At 42.2% G+C, this 24,810-nt stretch overlaps 1 protein-coding gene across 4 annotated transcripts in view; it reads right to left on the reverse strand.

Moving 5' to 3' along the window:
- Positions 1–24,810, reverse strand: part of LOC142453650 (cap-specific mRNA (nucleoside-2'-O-)-methyltransferase 1) — a 146,951-nt gene that overhangs the window by 90,259 nt on the left and 31,882 nt on the right. For all 4 annotated transcript variants that reach the window (XM_075555174.1, XM_075555175.1, XM_075555177.1 and 1 more), the window contains exons 4-7: positions 23,208–23,270; positions 20,752–20,841; positions 18,957–19,064; positions 17,049–17,259 (exon numbers count right to left, since the gene is read on the reverse strand). In XM_075555174.1, coding sequence (XP_075411289.1) covers positions 17,049–17,259; positions 18,957–19,064; positions 20,752–20,841; positions 23,208–23,270 — 472 coding nt within the window. The remainder of the gene's footprint in view (positions 1–17,048; positions 17,260–18,956; positions 19,065–20,751; positions 20,842–23,207; positions 23,271–24,810) is intronic.

A 24,810-nucleotide genomic window follows, 5' to 3' on the forward strand; every position in this document is an offset into this window, starting at 1 on the left:
CCTATCAATCCTTGCAGAGTGATGGGAGTGGGGAAGGAAAAGCAATGAGATCCTGCCAGAATCAAGTGGCTCATGGAGGGAAAAAGCTGTGGGGGCTCAAAACTGGGAACAAAATCCAACAGCACACAGCTGTCAGAAAAATGGAAAACACTTTGGTTCCAAAGAACCAACTGTGGGCTGTCTTACCCTCAGAACATCTTTGGGCACCACACATTCAAGCACACTTCCTGCTTGGCCCCTGCACCACCTGGCTCTGTGAGAGGCTGGCTTTGGCTGACCAACCAAGCGTCAGGCTCATAGCAGAACCACTTGTACATCAGCATCAGATTCCTTGGTCTTTTCAAAGTTGCTACTCTCTATTGCCGGGTGAAGAGAAAGGAAGCCATGGACAGGGCACTCTATTCTTAGCAGTGTGGTTAAGCCTTCCACCTTCTCTGGACGTGGAGAAAGGTGCGTCCAAAGACACATAAAAACCCATTACCAATCGTCAATGAGCTCTGGGTTCTTCTCTTCTAATCGGCCTATTATGTGCAGCCAATTGACAACAAGGCAATTTGGCTCTGAAGCTTTCCCAGAAGAGATCACCTTACAAGGTTAGTAAAGGAACTGAGCACAATGGTCATATCCATCCTGCGTCGATGCATGCATGCTTATGGAGTTCTGGTGGTACTGTGGGCTAGGCATTGGGTTACTAATAGCAATGTTGGTAGTTCAAAGCCATCAGCAGCTCCTCAGAAGAAAGATGAAGCTGTCTGCTCCTATAAATAGGCTCTGAAATCCTATATAGCGTTGCTATAAATCAGAATTGACTGGATGATCGTGGGTTTTTTTAGGGGGCTCATGCTTGGTAGTCAAGGGGCACTGAAAAAGAGGAAGGCCCTGGATCTGATGGACTGACACCAGGGCTGCAATAACAAACCAGCCCCAAGAACAACCGCGAGCCCTGGCAGTGTTTCACTCTATTGTACACAGGGTCACTATGAGTTGGAAGCGGCTTGATGGCACCTAACAAAAATAACAACAACATCCAGGAGGGTAGGCAGAAGGTGGGGAGAGGGGGGGAGAAGAAACAGAGGTGGGAAGAAACCATGGGGGAAGGGAGACAGCAGTCAGTATAAGATATGAAAATAATAATGATTTATAATTTATCAAGGGATCATGACGGTGGGAGGGAGCGGGGTTAAAAAGAGGAGCTGAACTCCCTCAATGCATGAATACTTTCATTTATTAAATTGGAACTCTATGATGCTCACTCTCCCGACACAACTGCTGGAGCCAAAGTGGGTGAACAAGTAAATGTGGTGAAGAAAGCTGATGGTGCCCGGCTATCAAGAGATAGTGACTGGGGTCTTAAAGGCTTGAAGATAAACAAGCGGCCATCTAGCTCAGAAGCGACAAAGTCCACATGGAAGAACACACCAGCCTGAGTGAGCGAGTGATCCCAAAGGGCTCAGTTATCAGGCATCAAAGAACAAAAAATCATCACATCATTGGCTGCACACCTCCATGATAGGATCGCTGAAGACAAATGGATGCATAAGCAAATGTGGCGAAGAAAGCTGATGGTGCCCGACTATCAAAAGAGATAGTGTCTGGGGTCTTAAAGGCTTGAAGATAAACAAGCGGCCATCTAGCTCAGAAGCAACAAAGCCCACATGGAAGAAGCACACCAGCCAGTGCGATCAAGAGGTGCCAAAGGGACCAGGTATAAGGCATCATGCAAAAAAAAAATGTGTGTGTGTGTGTGTGTATATATATACCACATTGAATGAAGGGGCAAGTGCAGAGTGGAGACCCAAGGCCCAAGTGTCAGCCAATGGAGATCCCCTCATAGAGAGGTTTAGGAGAGGAGATGGGTCAGTCAGGGTGCAAGGTAGTACCGACGAAGCGCACAGCTTTCCCCCAGATCCTGGATGCTTCCTCCCCCCAACTACCATGATCCGAATTCTACCTTGCAGGGCTGGATAGGGCAGAGGTTGTACACTGGTACATATGAGGGCTGGAGGCACAGGGAATCCAGGGTGGATGATACCTTCAGGACCAAGGGTGTGAGGGGCGATGCTGGGAGAGTGTAGGGTGAGTGGGTTGGAAAGGGGGAACTGATTACAGGGATCCACATGTCACCTCCTCCCTGGGAGAAGGACGGCAGAGAAGGGGGGGAAGGGAGACTCCGGATAGAGCAAGATATGACAAAATAACGATGTATAAATTACAAAGGGCACATGAAGGAGGAGGGAGCGGGGAGGGAGGGGCAAAAAAAAAAGAGGACCTGATGCAAAGGGCTTAAGTGGAGAGCAAATGCTTTGAGAATGATTGGGGCGGGGAATGTATGGATGTGCTTTATACAATTGATGTATGTATATGTATGGATTGTGATAAGAGTTGTATGAGTCCCTAATAAAATGTAAAAAAAGAAAAGGGAAAAAAAAAGAAAGAAAGAAAAGAAAATGATTAGGTCAAAGAATGTACAGATGTGCTTTATACAATTGATGTATGTATATGTATGGACTGTGATAAGAGTTGTATGAGCCCCTAATAAAACGTTAAAAAAAAAAAAACTCAGGGGGAAAAAAAAAAAAGAGGAGCTGATACCAAGGGCTCAAATAGAAAGAAAATGTCTAGAAAATTATGATCGCAACATATGTACAAATACACTTGACACAATTGATATATGGATTGTTATCAGAGCTGTTCAGAGCCCCCAATAAAATGATCTTAAAAAAAATAAATAACAACATGCACTCTTATCCCTGCTCAACAACAAAATCTTCCTATCCATTAGCTTTCTAGCACTTTACCACAGAAAACATTCTTCTGCCACAAAGACACTGAAATCTCAAGCAAAGTGGCTGTGTGTAACCCTCAACACAGTGGGGCCCAAGTGTGACCAGATCACTGGCTTAAAGGGGCAGTGATTCACTATGGAAATGCAGTTAATTAGGGAGGCTCACCTACCCCTTTCCAAACTCCTGGATTTAAACACTCTCTGGCTGGGAGACTTCAAAGTAAATATAGATATAATCTCCAAAGATAACATAGTAGGATTATAGTTCTATCTTTTTGGCTTAACATAATGCCAATTTGTGTAATTAAGCTGTGCATGGTAAAGACAGAACCTGTGTCGGTGTTTCCTCCAGGTATTTACAGGCTGTACGTCTATTTAGAAGTCACTGTGCCCAACTGGTTTTGCAAACATCCAGGTTACAACCAAACTCTCTTGCTCAACACCACCATCTAGTGATCAACATAGCAAACTGTTTCTAATCATCTTTTTCATGTCACTTCCTGTACCAGGAGCCCTGGTGGTGCAGTGGGCTCTATAATGAGCAGCTATCCACAAGGTTAGTGGTTCAAATCCACCAGCTGCTCCGATAGAGAAAGAAGCTTTCTGCTCCCATAAAAATCTTGGAAGCCCAATGGGCCAGCTCTACTGTCCTGTAAGGTTTGGTTTACCACCTTGATTAAAAGTGACTTGATGGTGGTAGGTTATGGGCTTAACCCCTCTACCAAGGCACATACACTTATGCACCCCACCTCCCTGCTAATCAAACAACTGAGGTTCATGCTACCTCAATTTGTTCACATTCTTGACTCTTTTTATTGTTCATCACAATTGCGCATATGTAAGTTCAGGTTGAAGTTGGAAAAACTTAAAGCAAGCCCATGAGAGTCAAAATACAGCCTTGAGCATCATGCAAAAAAAAAGATATAAGTGTGTGTATGTATGTGTATATATGTGTATATGTATATATGTATGTGTATATATGTGTATATATATATCATATTAAATGAAGGGGGAAGTGCAGAGTGGAGACCCAAGGCCCAAGTGTCGGCCAATGGAGATCCCCTCATAGAGGGGTTTAGGAGAGGAGATGGGTTAATTAGGGTGCGAGGTAGTACAGATGAAGAACACAGCTTTCCCCCAGATCCTGGATGCTTCCTCCCCCCAACTACCATGATCCGAATTCTACCTTGCAGGGCTGGATGGGACAGAGACTGTACACTGGTACATATGAGGGTTGGAGGTACAGGGAATCCAGGGTGGATGATACCTTCAGGACCAAGGGTGTGAGGGATGATGCTGGGAGAGTGGAGGGTGAGTGGGTTGGAAAGGGGGAACTGATTACAAGGATCCACATGTGACCTCTTCCCTGGGAGAGGGATAGCAGAGAAGGGGGGAAGGGAGACTCCGGATAGGGCAAGATATGACAAAATAACGATGTATAAATTACCAAGGGCATATGAGGGAGGGGGGAATGGGGAGGGAGGGGGAAAAAAAAAAGAGGACCTGATGCAAAGGGCTTAAGTGGAGAGCAAATGCTTTGAGAATGATTGGGGCAGGGAATGTATGGATGTGCTTTATACAATTGATGTATGTATATGTATGGATTGTGATAAGAGTTGTTTGAGTCCCTAATAAAATGTAAAAGAAGAAAAGAGAAAAAAATGATTAGGGCAAAGACTGTACAGATGTGCTTTATACAATTGATGTATGTATATATATGAACTGTGAAAAGAATTGTATCAGCCCCAATAAATTGTTAAAATAAAAAAAAATACAGCCTTGAGTATATTTCACCTGACTTTCTAGAACATCTCAGGAATAGGTTGGACTCACTGAACACTAAGGACAAGACCTGGTCATTTGTAAGATGACATCTAGAAATGAGGAAAGCAAAAGACAATTAAGAAGACAAGAAAGAAAAAATCAAAGCGGATGTCAAGAGAATCTGAAACTTGCTCTTGATCACGGAGTAGAGAAGTAAAAGAGTTGGGAAAGACATTTCAAAGGGCATCTTGAGAAGACAGTGAAGTATTACAATGAAATGTGCAAAGAAACGGAGTTAGAAAACCAAAAGGGCAGGGCTGGGAGGGGTGGAAATGAGGAGCTGAGGCCAAGGGCTCAAGTGGAGAGCAAATGCTTTGAGAATGATGAGGGCAATGAATGTACAAGTGTGCTTGACACAATGGATGGATGGATGGATGGATGGATGGATGGATGGATGGATGGATGGATTGCGATAAAAGTTGTATGAACACCCAGTAAAATGATTTTTAAAGATACATATATATAATCCCTAAAAAAAGAAAAGAAAACAAAAGGGAAGGACGTGCACAGTATAAATCAAACTGAAAAAACTCAAGTCTCAGGTTGCAATAATGAAAGATTTATGGGCAAAATATTGAACGATGCAGCAAGTATCAAAAGAAGATGGGAGGAAAACTCAGAGTCACTACATGAAAAATAATTAGTTGACATCCAAGCATTTCAAGAGATAGCAGATGATCAGACTAGAATGGCACTGAAGGAAGACAGACGTCCAAACTACACTGAAGGCGTGATTGAGAACAAGCTTCCAGGAACTGATGGAACAGCAATTGAAATGTTTCAACCTGAGAACAGCACTGGAAGCACCCACTAATCTATGCCAAGAAATGCGGAAAACAGGTACCAGGTCAATCCATATTTGTATGAATTCCAAAGAGAGGTAACCCCACAGAATGCACAAAATTTAAATATTATTAAAATCACATGCAAGTAAAATTTGCTGAAGTTCATTCAACAACAGTTGTAGCAGTACACTGACAAGAAGCTACCAAGCTGGAGTCAGAAGAGGCCATGGAATAAGGAATATCACTACTAATGTCAGATGGATTTTATATGAAAGCAGAGAATACCAGAGAAATATGCACTTGTGTTTTATTGGTTATGCAAAAGCATTTGATTTTGTGAATCATAACCAACTAACGAAAACACTGAGAAGAAAAGATTCGAGACACTTCACTGCACTTATGAGAAGCCTGTACTTGGACCAAGAGGCAGCAGCACGAACAGAACAAGGGCAATATTGCCTGGTTTAAAATCAGGCAAGGGGCTGTATCCTTTCACCGTATTTATTTAATCTACATGCTGAGCAAATCATCAGAAAAGGTGGTTGGGCTCTATGAGGATTGGAGGAAGACTGATTAACAACCTTAAATACGCAGATGACACAAACTTGCTTACTCCAAGTGACGAGGATTTGAAGTATTTGCTGATGAAGATCATGGATTGCAACTTTTTATATGGATTACAAGTCAATGTACAGAAAATCCACATTCTTACACCTGGAGCAGTGGGGAACACTTCCTCATAAATGGAAAAAAGATTGAAGTTGCCAAGGATTTTTATCTTGCTTGGAACAACAACCAATGCTAACGGAAGCAGCTCGCAAGACCCCTGGAAGGTGCTGCAAAGCAAGGATGCTACTGTGAAGATGAAGCTGCACCGGGACCCAGCCATGTTCTTTTCAATCGCCTCGTAAGTGTGTTAAAGTTGGACACTGAATCAGGAAGACGGAGGAAGAACCAATACATTTGAATTATGGTGCTGGCTGGAAAAACAAACAGATGTGTTCAGGAAGAAGTACAGGTAGAATGTTCTTTAGAGGTAAAGACGGTTAAGACTTCATCTACAGCACTTTGGGCAAGGTATCCGAAGAGACCAGTCCCTGGAGAAGGAGATCATGCTGGGTAAAAAGGAAGGGCAGTGAAAAAGAGGGAGACCCTTGATGAGCTGGACTGAGCAACAGGAGGATCGAGCTAACAATTATGAGGATGGTGCAGGACTGGGTGGTGTTTCAGCCGCTCCGGATGAAACGGACTCAACAGCATCTAACAAAACACTTTCCCCAAACCTGTCAGGATGTCACAGAGCATTTCAGAATGCCCAGATGCCGTAAACGGGAAACTAAAAATGTGAGCAAGGGTTAAAAACAACAACACAACAAAGTGAAAAAACAAACATTTGGGGAGGGAAAAAATGACGTGCGCTTCATGTCACAAGGACTAAAGACCCCTTAACATCATTAAGAAAAAAAACTAAATAGAAAAATGATTTTTTAAATGTTTTAAATTAAAAGACACTTCACAGAAAAATAATACTTTTGGCATAGAAAAAAGTACTCAATGTAACTCTTAATAGCTCAGAGGAAAACAAATCTCACTTTTATGCTATATTGGAAATATTACTTTTATACCAGATTAGAAATAGTAAAAATATTGAGAATACAACATGTTGGTGAGGGTGTGGAACAGCAGGCATGATTTTATGTTTCTGTGTGAGTGGTGCGATGGTAAACTGGTGCCATTTCTTAAGGACAATGGGACAGTGTCCATTAGGAATTACCCATTGACCTAATAGTTTCATTTCTAGAATTTATCCTATAGAAACATCTCACAAGCATTAAAATGACATAAGAGCAAAATAGTTACTAAAGCATTTTGTTTTTAATAATTAAAAATAGAAAGCAACTTAAATGTTTATGAGTAGGAGATTGGCTAATTAAATTATGGTACATACAAATAAGGAAAAACTACAAAATAATTTTTAAAACGATCTCTTACACATCAATTTGAAAGACCTACAAAATACATTATTAAACACAGAAGGTGTAAAAGAGTGTATACAACGTACTACCATTTCCATCACACACACATACACTCTTTAGAAGGGCATGGAAGACACTGATAAAAACTCAGTTGCTCTCACAAAGAACTCAGGGACAGGAGAAGGACAGAGCTTGAGTGCTCACTGTGTGCTCTCTAGAACCTGCTGAATTTTGGTCCACAGACATGTATTCGCTAACCTCTCACCACCGCTGCGCTGTTTCCACCTCACCGCAGCCTGATGGACAGGACCCTTGGAAATCCTTTGGATTTCTGAGACCCTAACTCCACGAAAAGTAGAGTGTTGTCTTCATACCGCTCAGCACCTGTGGTTTCGAACTGTGGACCTTGCAGTTAGCAGCCCAACACATAACTACTACACCACCAGGGCTCTAGTCATGAAAAACACATGTGTAAACAAGAGTTATCTACATCATGTAAAACCGTGACTTTATCAAAACAGGTAAGTGACAGCAGGATCAAGAAATAGGGAAAGCGCACATATGTTGTGAGATAAAATTATTTATTGAAGTTCTAACCTAAGATTTTTTACCTCTTAATTACACTACTATAAGTCTCCATATAGCGTATATATTTTATCTTTAATTAAATCATTCTTTCTTCAGAAAATTTCAAGTAAAACTTTTTAAAATTTCATTCTACCATGTTCTTTTTCTTTAAAAAGGGAAAACAACCAGATTGAAAATGAGAATCGTCCTCCCCAATTCTACCTTACTCAGGCTAGACCAGAGGATGTACATAGGTACAGAGAGCAACTGGAAACAGGGAATCCAGGACGGATGACTCCTTCAGGACCAGTGGTGAGAGTGGCGATACTGGAAGGGTAGAGGGAGGGTGGGGTGGAAAGGGGGAACTGATTACAAGGATCTACATATAACCTCCTCCCTGGGGGAGGGCCAGCAGAGAAGGCGGGGGGAGACGTCGGACAGTGTTAACATATGACAAAATAATAATTTATGAATTATGAAGGGTTCATGAGGTAGAGGAGAGTGGGGAGGTAGAGGGAAAATGAGCAGCAGATATTAAGGGCTCAAGTAAAAGGCAAATGTTTTGAGAATGATGATGGCAACAAATGTGCATATGCTCGACACAACGGATGGATGTATGGATTGTGGTAAGAATTGTACGAGCCCCCAATAAAATGATTTAAAAAAAAAAGAAAGTGAGAATCATCACGAATTGTGAAGAATGTAACCCAATGCCACTAAATAACTTGTGTAGAAATTGTTGAATGGGACAGAATTACTATGTAAACTTCCATCAAACATACAATAAAATATTAATTTTTAAAAACCTAACAGATGACCAGCAAAAATCACTAGTGTTTTAAATTGTAAATATGCAACATTTAATCCACATAAAATCCTCAAATTAAATACTGCACGAGGAGAAAAAATGTACTGTAGCAGTAGACTATCTCTGAATGAAGACCTGGAGAGTTAGGGCGACACTTTCTAATTTAATACTTTCGTATTGTTTCAAATGTTTTGTTGGAAAATATTTTATAAGAATGAACAGAAAAAGTGCTCCCAGTTAAAAAGGATGGATTTGAGTCCACACATTTATTTTTGTTCCCTCTCAAATGCCACTCAACTAACAGTAAGTTTTAAAAGGGCAGAAATTCTGAAGAACAGGACAAACAGAAGAGCCTACAGCTGATAGAGAGATCTCAGCAGACAGATCGGCAGAAGTCTTTCTAAGGAACATTTAAATCCCTTTCCCCACACTACACAAACAGGAGAAAGTGCCGTCCGTTTGCCCAGTGAGAGACTGGGATTTCCTGTCTAGAGATACTCCATCAGAGGTTCTGGGCTCAGGAACAGCAGGCATAGCTTAAATGGGAGAGAACAGGAAAATAAAGTGAAATGGCTTACTGAAAATGGGAGAATTAAGTAAAGGCCATCGACATCTTCCTTTGCCCATTCAGCTCTGCCAGCCTGCTTCATGCTCCCCTCTGCCATGGCCCTTATCCCTAGGCCAAGAGACTGGAAGATTCAACATTAAACAAAATAGTCAAATCAAAAGAAAAGACTGAAAGCACTCTCAGTTGGAAATCCCCCAACAAAACAGCAGGGTCTTCACAGATTACTCTCTAGCAAAGCCCCACAGTTGGCACATGTTTCCCAAGCACATGGAGCATCAACCAGCATTTGCTTTCCCACTCTTAAATATGAACCAGATGGTCAAGAAGCACCAAAAAAATAAATCAAAATTCCAAAGAGGAACCCAGAAGAAAAGGGTAAGAGAATAAATAAAACTTCAATTAATACCCTTGAAAGATCCAATCTTATATCAAAGAAACAAGGTGATGTCAGGTACCATCTAAGTTGTATTTGACACACGGCAACCCTACGTACAACAAAATGAAACAAGGCCCGTCTCCACAACCCTTACCATGTCTGTGCTCACTGTGGCGCCACTGTAATGGACCCCTAAGCTTCTCGCTGACTAGTCACTTAGCGTGGACGGCCTAGTCCGTCTTCCTACTTTGTTTTCAGTCTAGGCACGCTGCGGAAGCCTGTCCACCATGGTGAGCTCTGCTGTATTTGAAATAGAGGTTACAGCATCACAGCAACAAGTTGCCATGTTATGACAGACTGGCAGTTAGTGGTGGAGGAAACAGGGCAAGATAAAAAAAGAAACAGAATTTTTAAGTGAGCTCTGGAAGTTAAAAATGAAACACAAACAAATTCCTTAGGACGGTGGGAAATTAAAATTGAGGAAAACTCATAAAAAGTAGAACAAAAGACAAAATGAGATATGGGGGAGGGAAGAGAAAAGAAAATTAAAAGATTCATTCAAGGGGCCCAAAGTACAACTAACAGGAATAGCACAAGAGAAATTATCAAATAAGTTTCCCAAAACTCAAGAATATGACTTTTCAGGTTAAAAGGATTCAGAGTATCCTATACAATGACTGAAAAAGAAAAAACCACACAAAGGTATACCATACAGAAAATTCAGAATACTAAAGAGAAGATGTTAAAAGGTCCCAGGAAAAAAAAATTACATCGATAAACAAGTGGCCATCTAGCTCAGAAGCAACAAAGCCGAAGCAACAATGCCGACATGGAAGAAGCATACCAACCTGTGTGATCAGGAGGTGTCGAAGGATCAGGTATCAGGCATCAAAGAACAAAAATTTTTATCATTGTGAGTGAGGGGAGTACAGATTGGGGACCCAAGCCCATCTGTAGGCAACTAGACATCCCCTTACGGAAGGGTCATAGGGAGGAGACGAGCCAGTCGGGGTGCAATGTAATAACAATGATGAAAAATACAACTTTCCTCTAGTTCATAAATGCTTCCTCCCCCACCACTATCATGATCCCAATTCTACCTTACAAATCCGGCTAGACCAGAGGATGTACACTGGTACAGTTAGGAACTAGAAACACAGGGAAGCCATACATGGACCTACATATAATCTCCTCCCTGGAGAAAATACAACAGAAAAGTGGGTGAAGGGTGACATCGGACAGTGTAAGATATGACAAAATAATAATAATTTATAAATTATCAAGCATTCATGAGGGAGGGGGTAGTGGGGAGGGAGGGCAAAAGAGGAGCTGATATCAAGGGCTCACGTAGAAGGCAAATGTTTTGAGAACGATGAGGGCAACAAATATACAAATGTGCTTGATATATAATGGATGTATATATGGATCATGATAAGAGTTGTACGAGCCCCTAATAAAATGATTTTTTTAAAAGAAAAATTACATCATATAAAAAAGACTGGAAATAGAATTAGATTTCTTGATTGCTATATTGGAATAGTCTTAAAACAGCTGAAGAATGTTTTAAAAATTCAAAATCTATACCATAGGTTCCCAAACTTATTTGGCCTACTGACCCCTTTTCAGGAAAACAAAAACCAACTCTGTGCCGCCTGGCAATGAAAGACTTTGGACTGCGGTCCAGTGATTCCCAAAGCGGGCGATAGTGCACTGGGTGGCACTGGACAGCAGGTGTTGTTAGGTGTCGTCGGGTTGGTTCCATCTCGCAATGACCCTGTGTACAACCTGATGAGACACCACTGGATCCTGCGCCACCCCACTCTGGTTGCTGTCACTGGGTCCATCTTGTCCAGTGTTTTCCTCTTTTTTGCCGCCCCTTTACCAAGCAGGATGTTCTTTTCTGGGCTGATCTCTCCTGATGCCGCCCGCGTCCGAACTATGTGAGATGAAGTCTCCCCATCTTTGCTTCTAAAGAACATTCTGTTGTTGCACGTCTTCCAAGACAGATGTGTGTGTTGTGTTGGCACTTCACAGTATGTTCACTATTCTTCGTCAGCACCTAGGGCAAACGCATTCTGCTCCAGTCTTCCTTACTCGGTGTCCAACTTTCACAGGCAAAGGCGGGGGCTGAAAACCCCATGGCCTTGGTCCTCACAGTAACATTCTTTTCAACACTGTAAAGGTCCCGTGCAGCAGACACACCCGATGCAATGCATTGCTTTGAGTTTTTGACAGCTGCTGCCATGAACACTGACGGTGATTTCAGGCAAGAAGAGATCCTTGACAACTTCAGTCTTTTCTTCCGTTGTCGTGCTGATACTAGGGGCTCCATTGCGAGGATTTGGTTTTTTTACATTGAGCTGTAAAAAGCTGTATTGAAGGCTGCAGTCCTTCATCAGCAAGGGCTTCAAGTCCTTGCTTTCAGGAAGCAAGGTTGTGTCATCTGCCTATCAAGCCTGATGTTGTATTATTCTTCATATAATCCAGCTTCTCTGATTATTTGCTTGCAAATTGAATACCATCTATGTATAAGCCGAGTTTTCAGCACACTTTTTAATGCAGTGCTGGCGTAAAATTAGGTGCCTCGGCTGATATTTGGCTCGGCTTATACTCCAGTATATACAGTAAGTATGGTGAGGGGCTACAACCTGGCACACAGCTTTCCTGATTTTAAACCCTTGTTCTGGTCACACAACCGCCTCCTGATCCATGTACAGGTTCCGCAGAAGCACACTGAAGTGTTCTGATCGATCTCAAGGTTATCCATCGTTTCTTAAGAACCACAGTCTCGATGCGTTTGCACAGTCAATGAAACACAAGTAAACATCTGCCAAGATCCACCTGACATCAGCAATAATATTCCTTGTTCCATGTCCTCTTCTGAATTTGGCCTGAACCTCTGGCAGCTCCCAGTCAATGTACTGCTGCACCCATGGTTGAATGATCTTTAGCAAAATTTCATTTGCATGTAATATTAATTATTTTGTCTGTAAACTGATCATTTTATTGGGTCACCTTTCTTTGGAATGAGTACAAATATGGATCTCCTCCAGGCCAAGTAGCTATCTTCTAAATTTCCTGGCATAGACAAGGGAGTTCTTTCAGTGCTTCATCAGGTTGTTGAATTAATGGGATTCCATTAATTCCTGAAGCCTTGTTTTTTGCTAATTCTCTCAAAGCAGCTTGAACTTCTTCCATTGGCTCTTACTCATGCTACCTGCGGAAATGGCTGACTGTTGACTAGCTCTTTGGGGTACATGACTGTGTATTCTTTCCATCTTTTTTGATGCTTCCTGCATCATTCAGGATTTTGCCCATAGAACATTTGCAAAAGTAGATACCTACATTTTTCTTGGATTATGGATTATAGACGTCATAGGTTTGGGAAACTATGCTTTTGCAGCTGCCCTGGACTGTTCCAGCACACTCACAAGGAGTGCTATTGTCCCTTTGGAAAGCACTTTTAGCTAAACTAATAGGCAAATGTGAGAGAACATAAAAGTTTTCACACCATTTAGAATTTTTAAAATGTTCAGCCAATGAATGCATCACTTCTTCAGCAGTTAATATTGGACATGTCCCACAACATCAACCCTTCAAACCAAGAAGGAAGAAGAAAACAGGTGACCCAACTCAAGAGACAAAAGGATGCTCAACATCATTAGTCACCTGGGAAATACCCACCAAAATGAGGTCATGACTTCACGCCCACTTGTTATTGCTGTGTCGCTGAGTTGGTCTGACTCACAACCATCCTATGTATGACAGAATACAACAACATCCAGCCCTGCACCAACCTCACAACTGAGAATACAACCTGTTGGTGAGGGCGTGGAACAGCAGGCATGATTTTATGTTTCTGTGAGTGGTGCCATGGTAAACTGGTGCCATTTCTTAAGAACAATGGGACAGTGTCCATTAGGAATGGGTAATCCTACCTACTAGGATGGCTATTATCAGAAAAAGAAAATAACGTGTGCTACCAATAACATGAAGAAATTAGAACCTCCAAGCATCGTTGGTGGGAATGTAAAATGGTGCAGCCATTACTGAAAAACAGCCTATTGGTTCTTCAAAAAGGTAAACATAGAACTGCCAAACAACTCAGCTATTCCATATATATATATTCTCAGATACTTGTACACATATATACATGTATATATATATACCCTCTTGTATACCAAGATATATACCCTCAAGCAGATACTTGTATGCCAATGTTCAGTCCAGCACTGTTCACAATAACCGAAAGGTAGAAACCAGCCCAAGAGTCCATCAACACGTGACTGAAAAAACAAAATGTTACATACACGAAGGGAATGAAAAAGCATTGCTAAAAATCATGGAAACCTTTATTAAACAAAAATAGCAAGTGCGAAGCTACTGTTTCTCAGTATACGCATCTAGGTTTGTGTAACTCTCCAGATTGCATTTCCATCTCGACCCATCCCCCAGGGAATTCTGCGTTCTTTGATTTACATTATGTCAAAACAGCAGTTTAAATCGTGTTCTTCTGAAGTGTTCTTTGAGTTTGGGAACAAAAAGAGGTCCGAAGGGGCAAAAATCAGGGCTGAAGAGTAGATGGTGTAAAGTTTCCCCCAAAAAAGTTCTGTTAGGACCACCCTTTTGCCTTCCAAGAATGAGGTGTAATGATTGTGCTGGGGAGAAAAATATCTCGATGTAACATCCCTTGGCCTTTTCCTCATCAACATAATTTTCAGTTTTCTTAAAACTTCTTCACAATAAGCCCCCCTGAGCATCTCGAATCCTTGGAGAAAATCTCTCAAAACTGCCCCTTGAGAATCCCCAAAATTCATTGCTATAACCTTCTGAGCAAACCTCTGCCTGGACTTCAACTGGCCCAGCAAATCTTCTTGGAAGCTACTGTTTAGGAAGGCGCCCTAATGAGATTAAGCCAACTGTCTGATCGAGAAACTCGTCTGAAGCCATCCAATGACTGCAGAGTCACGCGCATACATGCTTTCTCTGGATTAAACCCGTGCATGTACAAACTGGAACCTTAGTAGTAATAAAATGAAATACCAAGCACCATTAGAGAAATGAAGGCATGCCACATGTATGACTTGGGGTGACCCTTGAAAACACCACGAGTGAAATAATGCACACAAGGAAGTATCATATTATTGCACTTATATGAAATATCTAGAGTGAGCAAATGCCAAGGGATAAACTTTTAATTTTGGTTCCAGGGGGTGAGGAGAAGAGAGAGAGAGAGCTATAGCTTAAGTGGCATGGAGTTAGGGTGATAAAACAATTTTTGGAAATGGATAGTGATAAAGTTTGAACAATACAGTGAATGTAATTTATGTCACTGAATTGTACACTTCAAAATGGTTAAGTGGAAAATTTTTTTTATTGTATGAAGGAGCTCCAAAAAGTCAGTGGACACCTATGGCTAAAATGACAGTCAAACAATAGATAGGTCTATAAGTGGGCCAGTTACACTAGGGAAAGAGCAACACTGGGGAGGGTATGCAGCCCGTAGAATAATCAACCATTTTAGCTCAAATGGGCAGGATTCACCTAAGAGCAAAGTTCAGAGTGGTTAGTAAAGAATAGGGAATGGAAACCGGAAACACAGGGAGGATGTGGGAAAAGTTATGCTCCATTGTGGGGATTTAAATTCATGAGATAAAACAGCATGTGTGGAAAATTCTGAATGGAAAACTGATTTGTTTTGTACCCCTTGACCCAATTCACAATGAAAGTTAGAAAAAGGAAAAAAAAAGGTTTGTGGAAAATTTCATTCTTTCGATTACAGTTCTGTACAAATTTTTGAAGCCTCCTCATCTGTATTTAGATGAACTTCTTTTTAAGTAGGAGAAAGGAAGCATGCCAACAAAGGAGTGAAATTAAACATGTCTTTCTTTGTGAACGTATCCGTTTATAAGTCATGCGCTCCTTTCTATTAGAGCACAGTATGACAACACGGCAGCTGCAGGCTATCTAAGGCAGTGCTGTCGGAATGACACTCTGGCCCCACTCTAGAGTTCTGTGCTGCTCTAGCACACAACCGTGAAGTCTCTGAGGGAGCATGCTGATCTGGGTGGCTTCCAGCCAACACTCTGGGGCTTCACACTAACTGCACTTGTTATTAAGCCCAGGTGCTACACTGCCTCCTGATTCACAAAATGAATGATTCGGGGTCAGGGACAGTCACTGGTGCTGGAGTGTATATTACAGTGAGAACATACATGAATGCTTTCATGCTCTTATTTTCAGAGTTAAGTAATGTATTTGAAAAGAAAGCAAATCCTTTTTGGGTTTTAGAAGGACTTGGATCGAACCCACTGTATCCTCAGTCATAATGGAACTAAACCATGTAGACCACACACATGCGTAGATGGATACCCCGCCGGCTACTGGTTCACAACCAAAGGACCCAGTTGCTCATATCATAATATGAGATGCAGCAGTGAATTAACAGAAAGCCTCCTTAAATCTCTCGAGGATTTTTAGTATTTTAAAAGAGAAAATCATTTTTAGTTTATACCACTTACCCTGTGCTTAAACACCCAACACTGAGCTGTGATTCAGTGAGTGAACTTGGTCCCGTGTCTTTTTTACCTTACTAGGTAAAAAAACTCTAGTCATATGAGAAAAAAATTTGGAAAGGGGAAACTGCTTGGGCCTAGAAGAGAGAAAGGATAGTAACCTTTCATGATGAAATGAGCTATAAAGGAAGAAGACCTTGACATAAAACAAGAGAAAATGCGTAGACAACTATTGTGGGTTAAATAATGTCCCATAAAAAGGTATGTTCAAGTACTAACCCCGAGTCCCTGTGAATATGAATTTATTTGGAAACAGGGTCTTTGTCAAGATAAGCAAGTTAAGATGAGGTCCTACTAGGATTGGGTTGGGCCCTAAATACAATATGACGAGGGAAACAGCTCTACAGAGGCCATGTACTGATGGAGAAACAGAAATAGGAATGACACAGTTATAAACCAAGGAATGCCGGCAGCCACCGGAAGCTAAAGCAAAGTGTTCTCGAGATCCTACAAGGGAGTATGGCCCTGTCGGCATTTTGAATTTGGACTTCTACTCCATAGAACTTTGAGAGGATATATTTTTTGTTGTCTTAAGTCACCTAGTTTGTGGTACTTGATTATGGCAACCATAAGAAGTTAATGCGTCATACTGGAAAAGTTGCTCTATCGCTTTGGGTCTCAGTTTTCTTAAATGGTAATATCACCTACCACCCTCCTGACTCTCTTGTAAGATTCTGAGAACTAAGCAATAGATAGGTAAAAGTACTGTGAGGAGTACTTTACACATCTTGTCAAAGTTTACAGCAGACTTAGCTGAGGAACTGGTGTTCTTGTAGCCACTCACCCCGTCCCCGTCGCTCCTTAATGAGGTTCATTCGTCGCTCTCTCACTTCTGAGCTCAGGTTATCTACCATCTTGCTAATGCAATTGTCCAGCACCAGGGAGTGGGTTTGGGAAATGATGTCCTTCCGACAAATGGGACACTCGCTCTTCCGCTTTATCCATTCGCTGATGCAGAAGGAGCAGAAACTGTGAGCACAGTTCAAGGTGATGGCCTACGATGAGAATGGGGGCGCACACGTCAGAGGGTTCTGCTCACTCTCCCGCGGTGACTGTGCCTGTAAAGGTGAGATGGGAGACCTCCAAGGCCAGACAGAAAAGTAACCAGTCACATCTGAAGGCCTTAAGAAGGGGATTCGTATCATGCTTGGGGGTGGGAAATTTAAGCTTTCCTCCTTTCTCAAAGTCATGGATTCGGGCCCTAGGTAGGATAACTCACCCATTTTGGTCCATAAACTCAGACCACATTACCAATGTGAAAGCCACTTTGCAAGAAATGTCACGGGACATGACATGAGTAGTACGTATGTGAATGTTGTGGTGTAAATATGTCCCTTATTCTCCTAGGAGAAACAACTTCATGCCTTGCTGATATTTGGCGAATAGGACCCTAGAGGTGAGCACATACTGACTACTCAGTATTTAGGGCAACAGGAGGGAGGCAGTATCTGGAATGAAAAATAAATACATATAAAAGGCTGGGTAGAAAAAGAACTGAAAAATGTAAAAAGTTCTCTGGCAGTGCCTGAACCTGTAAGTAAACAATGCTCTGAAAAGAAGGGAAGGAACAGGAGGCCTGGCCTCCAGGGCTCCTTTGCATAATTCCTCCGGTTAGATTTCTCTCCCAGAGTTCTCTTCACCCCCAAGAAGAGAATGCAAGCTACTCTTCATTACTCATGTTTATGTACAGACATTGCCAAGGATCTAACTATTCCTGAGGTCCTCAGAAGACCGCTCTCCTGCCTTTAGGGAAAATTAAACAGAAGTTACATATTTTTCAAATGCCAGCTTGATCGGCGACTCAACGCCTGCCGGATTAAAATGAAACATCTTTCTAACAATGACTGTTTAAGAAGAGGCTGGTAGTAAGTAGTGTGGGTCAGGCAGCATGTTGTATTCTGACACAGGGTGACAGGGGCCCCAGGCTGGCTGACTGTGTATTCCTCTATAGAGTCTGTGGCACTGTCACACGACAGTGGGTTTCCCGAAAGTAGGGAAGTAGTTCTGTCCGGGAGGGACTTTTAAGGAGGCTTTTTAACCTAGCCTCCCCCTAGAGACGTCCTGAGGAAAGGAAGCAGTGTATGTGTGTGTGTCTGGAACAGGCACGTAACAACCTTTAACACTTGTGGTGCAAGATGAATTGGTCACAAATGGTCGACTTTGAAGGGGAAAAAAGTCAGTGGAAAAACATGACAAGATAATAAATGGTAACTTATGAGAATGATTCATTTTCATGAGGAGCCTTATAATCACTGAAATATGTTCAACTAAATTCCCAAACAACCACATACCACTGACATTTACTACCTTGTTTAAAAGGCTACACTGAACACCTGCTCTCAGCACAGTGCCCATTTAAATAAACAGTTGTTATAGTAAATGGCTTTATTCTGATAACTGCACAAATCTAAGATCATGTGGATCTAGTTTTCCCCCCAACAAAGAGATAAAAGCTTTATTGTGGCTAAAAATATTAGGTATAACAAATAAACATTCAAAATCAAAGTAACAAATACAATCGTGTGGGGGGGGGGGGAGAACAACTAAAACACAAGAGAACCACAATAACTTTCTGGGAGAAAGAAACTCTTCAAGGAATTGTTTCTTATCACTGCTGCAGCACGTGCAGCCCAGGCTCCGTTCAGAGTCAGAGGGGGAGAAGGGCCGAGACGCTGCGTTGGCTCATAATTACCTCAATGAAGTATTCTGAACAAATGATACACTGGAGCTCATTCTCCAGCACGTCATTCATGTGGTTCAGAACTTCCTCTTTCTGTGCCTGCACCTTCTCTTTCTCTTCCTGTAAAGACAACAACCCCACCTGTCATTCAGGAGAACCAAGAATGCAAAACAAGAAAGGAACTGGGTTAATTGTCTGGAATAGGATTCAGAAAGAGTCTAAATTAAAAATTCATTCTGGTGCAGCAAGATGAGAATAAACTGCTTTCCCCAGGGTTACTGTTTCTCAGAACTGCTTCTAATATAGAGAACTGACTCCTTTTCTTTCCTCTCCCCTCTTTCTCAGTATTTGAATTGTAGCTGCTGTCTCTTTTCCCCAAATTAATGAAATGAGAAAGACTAGAGGACGCATCCTAACCCCATCAGCCACCCCAGACCAGAACAAGACAATCACCAACAAATGCACTGGAACGCAAGAAAACAGGAAAATCACTCTACAGAAGCAGGGAGCTTGAATAAGTCCTAGGGTCCCTAGAGTGCCTTCCAGCTCCCTTTTCTGTGACACAGTATAATACCTATATTCCACGGAGGCAGGGGCCCAAGCTCTGTGATGCTTGTTACTCCTCTCTCTTACAGAGCTCGGCAGTGCAATCCCCTGCGCTTTCCCCAAGAGGGAGGACTGCTTGTGGATACCTGACATTTTAGGGAGAATTCTAGGTGTGCTCTCTTGATGAATGGTTATCAGATATTTAAGTTAGCAGCATCTCATCCCCCAAACAGGCCTAGGTGGGAGGGAAAGAAGAAAAACAAGAACTATTTAGGGTATATTTGAATGACTGTTTTCTTTCTATCTTATGTTTGAAACAAAGCATACACTGTCAGACTGTTTGGGGCAGTGAAGTGTCTGGGCCCATTTCTAACTACAGTTAGGTTTCCTGGAAACGTGAGTCACTGGGTTAAAACCATGTTGCTGACATGAAAGTTGGAGAAGACATTATGTGATTTAAAAAGAGGATAAGGATGTCACACAAACTGAAAAAATATCCTCTTCTATTCAGTATCTGGCTGTAGGTTTGTTATGTTGGGTGGGAATGAGGCATGCAATCCAATTCAGGTATCACTTCCAGGTCAGAGTTTGCCAACTGGTGTTGCAAACTGGGGACCTGTGACTGGACCTAGACTGCAGACTAGTTTAGTTTGGAGCTCGTGATATGATTTTAAAAAATATCGAATTGGAATATTTCACATAAATATTTAAATTTTTACATTCTGTAAGATCAGAGTATCTGATGACATGCCTGCGTTTCTGATGGCAACACTGGATGTAGCAGAGAAAGGCTGCCACTTCAGGTGTGGGGATAAGGCCCGAGCATCCCTTTTCCTCACTGTGTTCTTGTACCCAGGCCACTTCTATCACCAGGCTGGCCTTGGTGGGCTTTTCAATTTGTCAGTCTAGTCAAAGAAATCCACCTATCTGAATTACAAGAATGAATCAGGATGAATGATTCTGTGTTTTGACTGCCTGTGACAGTGGGAAACACTGAAGCAGCAGCTGCCACTGACAAAGGACTCGCCCACAGGAGCACAGTGACTTATGCCTAGCATTTCACTTCTGAACGAGGGAAAAGAAATAGATGTCTTACAGGCAGAAACCTTTGAGGGCCTGAATAATTTTACCGATTATTTCCCCTGAGGCAAGGAGCAGCCGTAATCTCTCTCTTCATTCACCATAGCAACCCTTGCACTGGTTTAAAATGCTGAGTTGCATGTAGGAACCAAATTCTAAACCTCCATCTTCTTTCGAGTACCTTGGTTTGCGCCAGTTCTCTGTTCTTGGCTTGAATGATTGCTTCAAAGCTCCTCCTGCTGCGATTTAGCTCGTCCATTAGAGTCCGGTGCTGCAGAAACATAGCGGGCACAAGCTCAGGGTGATCTACACCGCGCTTTCCTCTAACACACTTGCCTGTTCCCTGACTCCAGCTAGTGGCTTTGGCTCAAGGGATCAATTCATTAGCAATTTCAAAATAATGCCTTTACTCCTTGAAAACATCCCACCTACTTGGAGGGAAGGTCATCAGACCCATTAATCCTCCCATAAGTTATTCCCTATTCAGGTACCACCCAAAGCAAATGAAGAACATTTTTCACCACCTTCCAGAGCCTAATTCTATAGGTTTGGCTTCGGGGTCAGGAACGTTTATTTTTTTAAAGTTGCTCGAGTGATTCTGGGAGCAGTGCTCAAGAACTTCTAAGTACCTGGGAGACTTAGGAGTACTGGGGGCAGCTTTTAAGAAAGAATCAAGGAAAAAGAGACTCAGAGAACCTAGGCAATTATTTGCAATGAAATGAAAAAACATCTTTAACCTATTCAGTGCAGACATTGCATGGTCATAAGGCAATGCTCCCTGACCTCTGCCAGTGTCTTCTGGAAGCTGGCACACCCAGGAGCTAACAGTGTATTCACTGTAACTAACCAATCAAAAGTTTCCACTTCTATGAAACAGAATTTACGAGCTCTCTCATGCTTAAGTGTAGGTTATGCTTGAAAACCTTACCTCAAATTCAAATAAACAAAATCAACTATTGCCACTTGAGTTGATTCTGACTCGGAGTGACAGGACAGTCTACAGGACAGTGCAGAAATGCTCCCAAGACCTGTCCAAGGTTGTAGGATTTAGGGGACCCGAACACCAGGTTCTTTTCTCCAGTGGAGTAGCTGGCGCATTTACACACCGACCTTTTTTTGGGTCAATAGGCAAGTGTCTAACCATTGCACTACTAGGGTGCTTTAAGAACACTCTATTGAAAGAAGGTAAAGCAAAATATTTTTGAAATGATATATCATTCAAGAAACAGATTTTAAAATGTGTGATCTTCAAAACAGAGGTTATGTCAGAAATCTTGACCACTAAGTAGATAAGCATGCCTGACCTTTCTCAGGTATAAAATGGAACAACAGGTACCTCCTACCTCAATGCTGACAAGAAAATAACAGTCATGAAAACATTTAGAAAAGTGTTTTATGCTTTGTGTAAGTGCAAGTTTTCACAACAGCTTGCTAAATAAACAAAAAACAGCTTCAGAGCGACCAGCAGATGGACTAAAAGAGCAACTATTGCTTTAGTTGAAAGTAGCATGCCCCCTCAGGGCATTCGAATCACAATCTTAAAATACATGTAGGCTGCTGCCTGCAGCCTGGCCAAGTGCCCTATGTAAGTGAGGAGCCCGCTGCCCTGCCTGTCCAAGGGCGAAGTGAGAAGTCATGGGTGCGGGGGACCCAACAATCCCTTGAGGATTTCCAAACAGCAGGACCTTATTCTTTTTCAGTCGATTTGAAAATTTCCATTTCATATCTGAATATTAATTGAATAATGTTCTAAAGTAGGGCACACACCTACGCTCTCACTCCGGAAAACAAACAAGCTCAGAAAATAAAATTCTAAAAAAGATGGAATTGATGGAACTGTGCCCTTCAAGGATATCCAAGCAGGCGCCTTCTCACTCCTATGTGAACACGGCAAGAAGGTTGGGGTAGGCAGCAACAAAAGAACATGAAGATAAATCCCACCGGACGAAATTCTAAAGCTTTGCTCACTTTTCTCAAGTAGATTTGAACCAGCTCACTAACCTAACTAAAATTGCTTCCAGTCATTGGCCTAATACATAAAGGACCGAAAACAAAAGCAAGTTGTAAAGGGCTTATGAAAACCAAATGAAAGAAGGAAGCAGTCAAATTAAGTGAACTTTTAGGGAATTTTACTTCTATGAACCTTGCCTTTTCAGTGAATTGATAATGCTTTGCTGTTAATCTGCACACTCGTAATCAGGCCTCAAATGTTTCATGGGGCCTTTCTCAAATGGCTTCTGGACGGCTGCAGATCAGGAGTGAGGTGATGGGAGACTTGCAGGCACTGGTGGCCAAGTCAGAGCTCTCATCGTCTCCTGTGCTGCCCTCACCTTTGTGGAAGTGGAGCTTCTTCCCCAGAAAGAGTCTCTTAATTGTTACAGGCTCCATCCCATCTTCACTAGAGCAACTTCTGCTCAGATGAAGATGTAAGTTTTCGTGCTGTGGTCTGGCATCTCTGTTAGGCTCCAAATCTCCGACCTGATGGCATGAGCAGCTGCCATCTGCTCTGTTTACAGACTGGAAGGGCCACAGAGGTGTGGGCTAAGGAACAGAGGCAGCCAGTGGCCATGAAATGCTTGCCTGCCCCCAACTCTGCAGCCCACTATAATCTCAGATCAGTGGCAAGAGATAAATTACCTCCTGCAGGGCCTGGGCCAGCTGCTGCTTCAAGTCCTCTTCTCCTTGCTCATTCTCCAAACCCTGCAAAGCCAAAAACAAAATGGAAGGTTTCCCTACAGGGAAGAGAGGGAAAAAGGAACAAAATGTAGCCACATGCAGAGGAGACTAGCTAGCATGAGCATCTGGAAACAGCAGGGGCTGGGAGCAGGTGGAAAATCTCCCATTTTACTCCAAGCTGCCGGTAATAAGGGATGTGAGCAGAGTTATCTGCTCAAATGCTGCACACTTCAGGGTTGTCACCTTTAAGCCACCACCTCGGTCATTCTGGAAAACCCTAGACTAATAGTCCAAGTCCACTGGCTAATGCCATGACTCCAAAGTGCATTACGGGAGATCTTCTGAAGCCACCAAATATGTAAATTCAGATGTAATCCACCAGGCTGGCGCTTGAGTTCCTCCATGTTTCTGCCCTCATTTCTAGCCACCATCTCTCATTTTGAGTCTTTCTACCATTTCTAGTGCACACACTGCTCCTTCTGCGTCCTTCCCTGAACGTCTGCGATAGTTTTCCCAGTGGTCCCCTTCAGAGTGTCCGCCACATCCCTAAATGACCAACAACTGGCATTCTTCCGCAACTGTCTGTGCCTTTCCCTTCTGACTTCACCATTTCACAATTCATTTAATATGCCAACTCAGAATCCTTCCCTAATTGAATATAACATGAAACACTTCCTCCGTGTATAACATATATCTTGTCTTCTTAACTAGATACATTCTTTAATGGCAAAAACTATCTGGTAGGGATTCTGTTAATTACCAGAACTTTAAACATAGTGTCAGGCAACATGGGAGTTCAAAACAAGAAGCCAGGATTAAATGAGATTCTGAGCAAGTTCTAACCAAAACCCACTGTCACTGAGCTGATTCTGATTCGGAGTGATCCCACATAGGGTTTTTGACTACCAATCTTTACAGGAGCAGAGTCTCATCTTTCTCCTGTGGAGCAGCTAGTGGGTTTGAACCACAGACCTTTTAGTTAGCAGCCCGCCACAGTGCTACCAGGAATCCTTCAGCAAGTACTTGGGGTAGGATAAATGACTAATGGCTTAGTAGGCGGAAGAAAATGCATGTAATAACCAATTGACTAGCTACATCCCCACTATGAACAATTTACATATCACCTCCTTACAGCTCAAGAAATGCTTCAACCCAGTTCTTTTTGCCTTTCTCTAGCATTTTCGGATGGGAAGATTGGTAGCTGTACTGTGAAGCAACCAGAGCAGCCACAAATACTAATTCACTGTTTACTGTTTTCAGCTAAACAAATTAGCCTTTAAAGAGAATTCTGGTCTGCTGGAGGTATGAAACACTAAATAGATAAAGATAAGCTACTGCTTTATTAATTTCAAGAATGAACTCAGGTTCAATAAGGGAAGCAACGCAGGTATACCCTTAAAAAGACTATTTAATCCATGGCCTTGGCTATTTATAAGCACGCTTCAAAAAATTCATGGAAAATGGAATTACCGGTAGAAGGTAATTAAATTTCCCCCCAATTTTTTGGAAACCTTTAGTTCTATCCTTTCAAAGGGCCAGCAGATTAGAATCGGATTTATATATT

Source organism: Tenrec ecaudatus, chromosome 7 (genome assembly GCF_050624435.1).
Source record: "Tenrec ecaudatus isolate mTenEca1 chromosome 7, mTenEca1.hap1, whole genome shotgun sequence".
Lineage (NCBI taxonomy): Eukaryota > Metazoa > Chordata > Mammalia > Afrosoricida > Tenrecidae > Tenrec > Tenrec ecaudatus.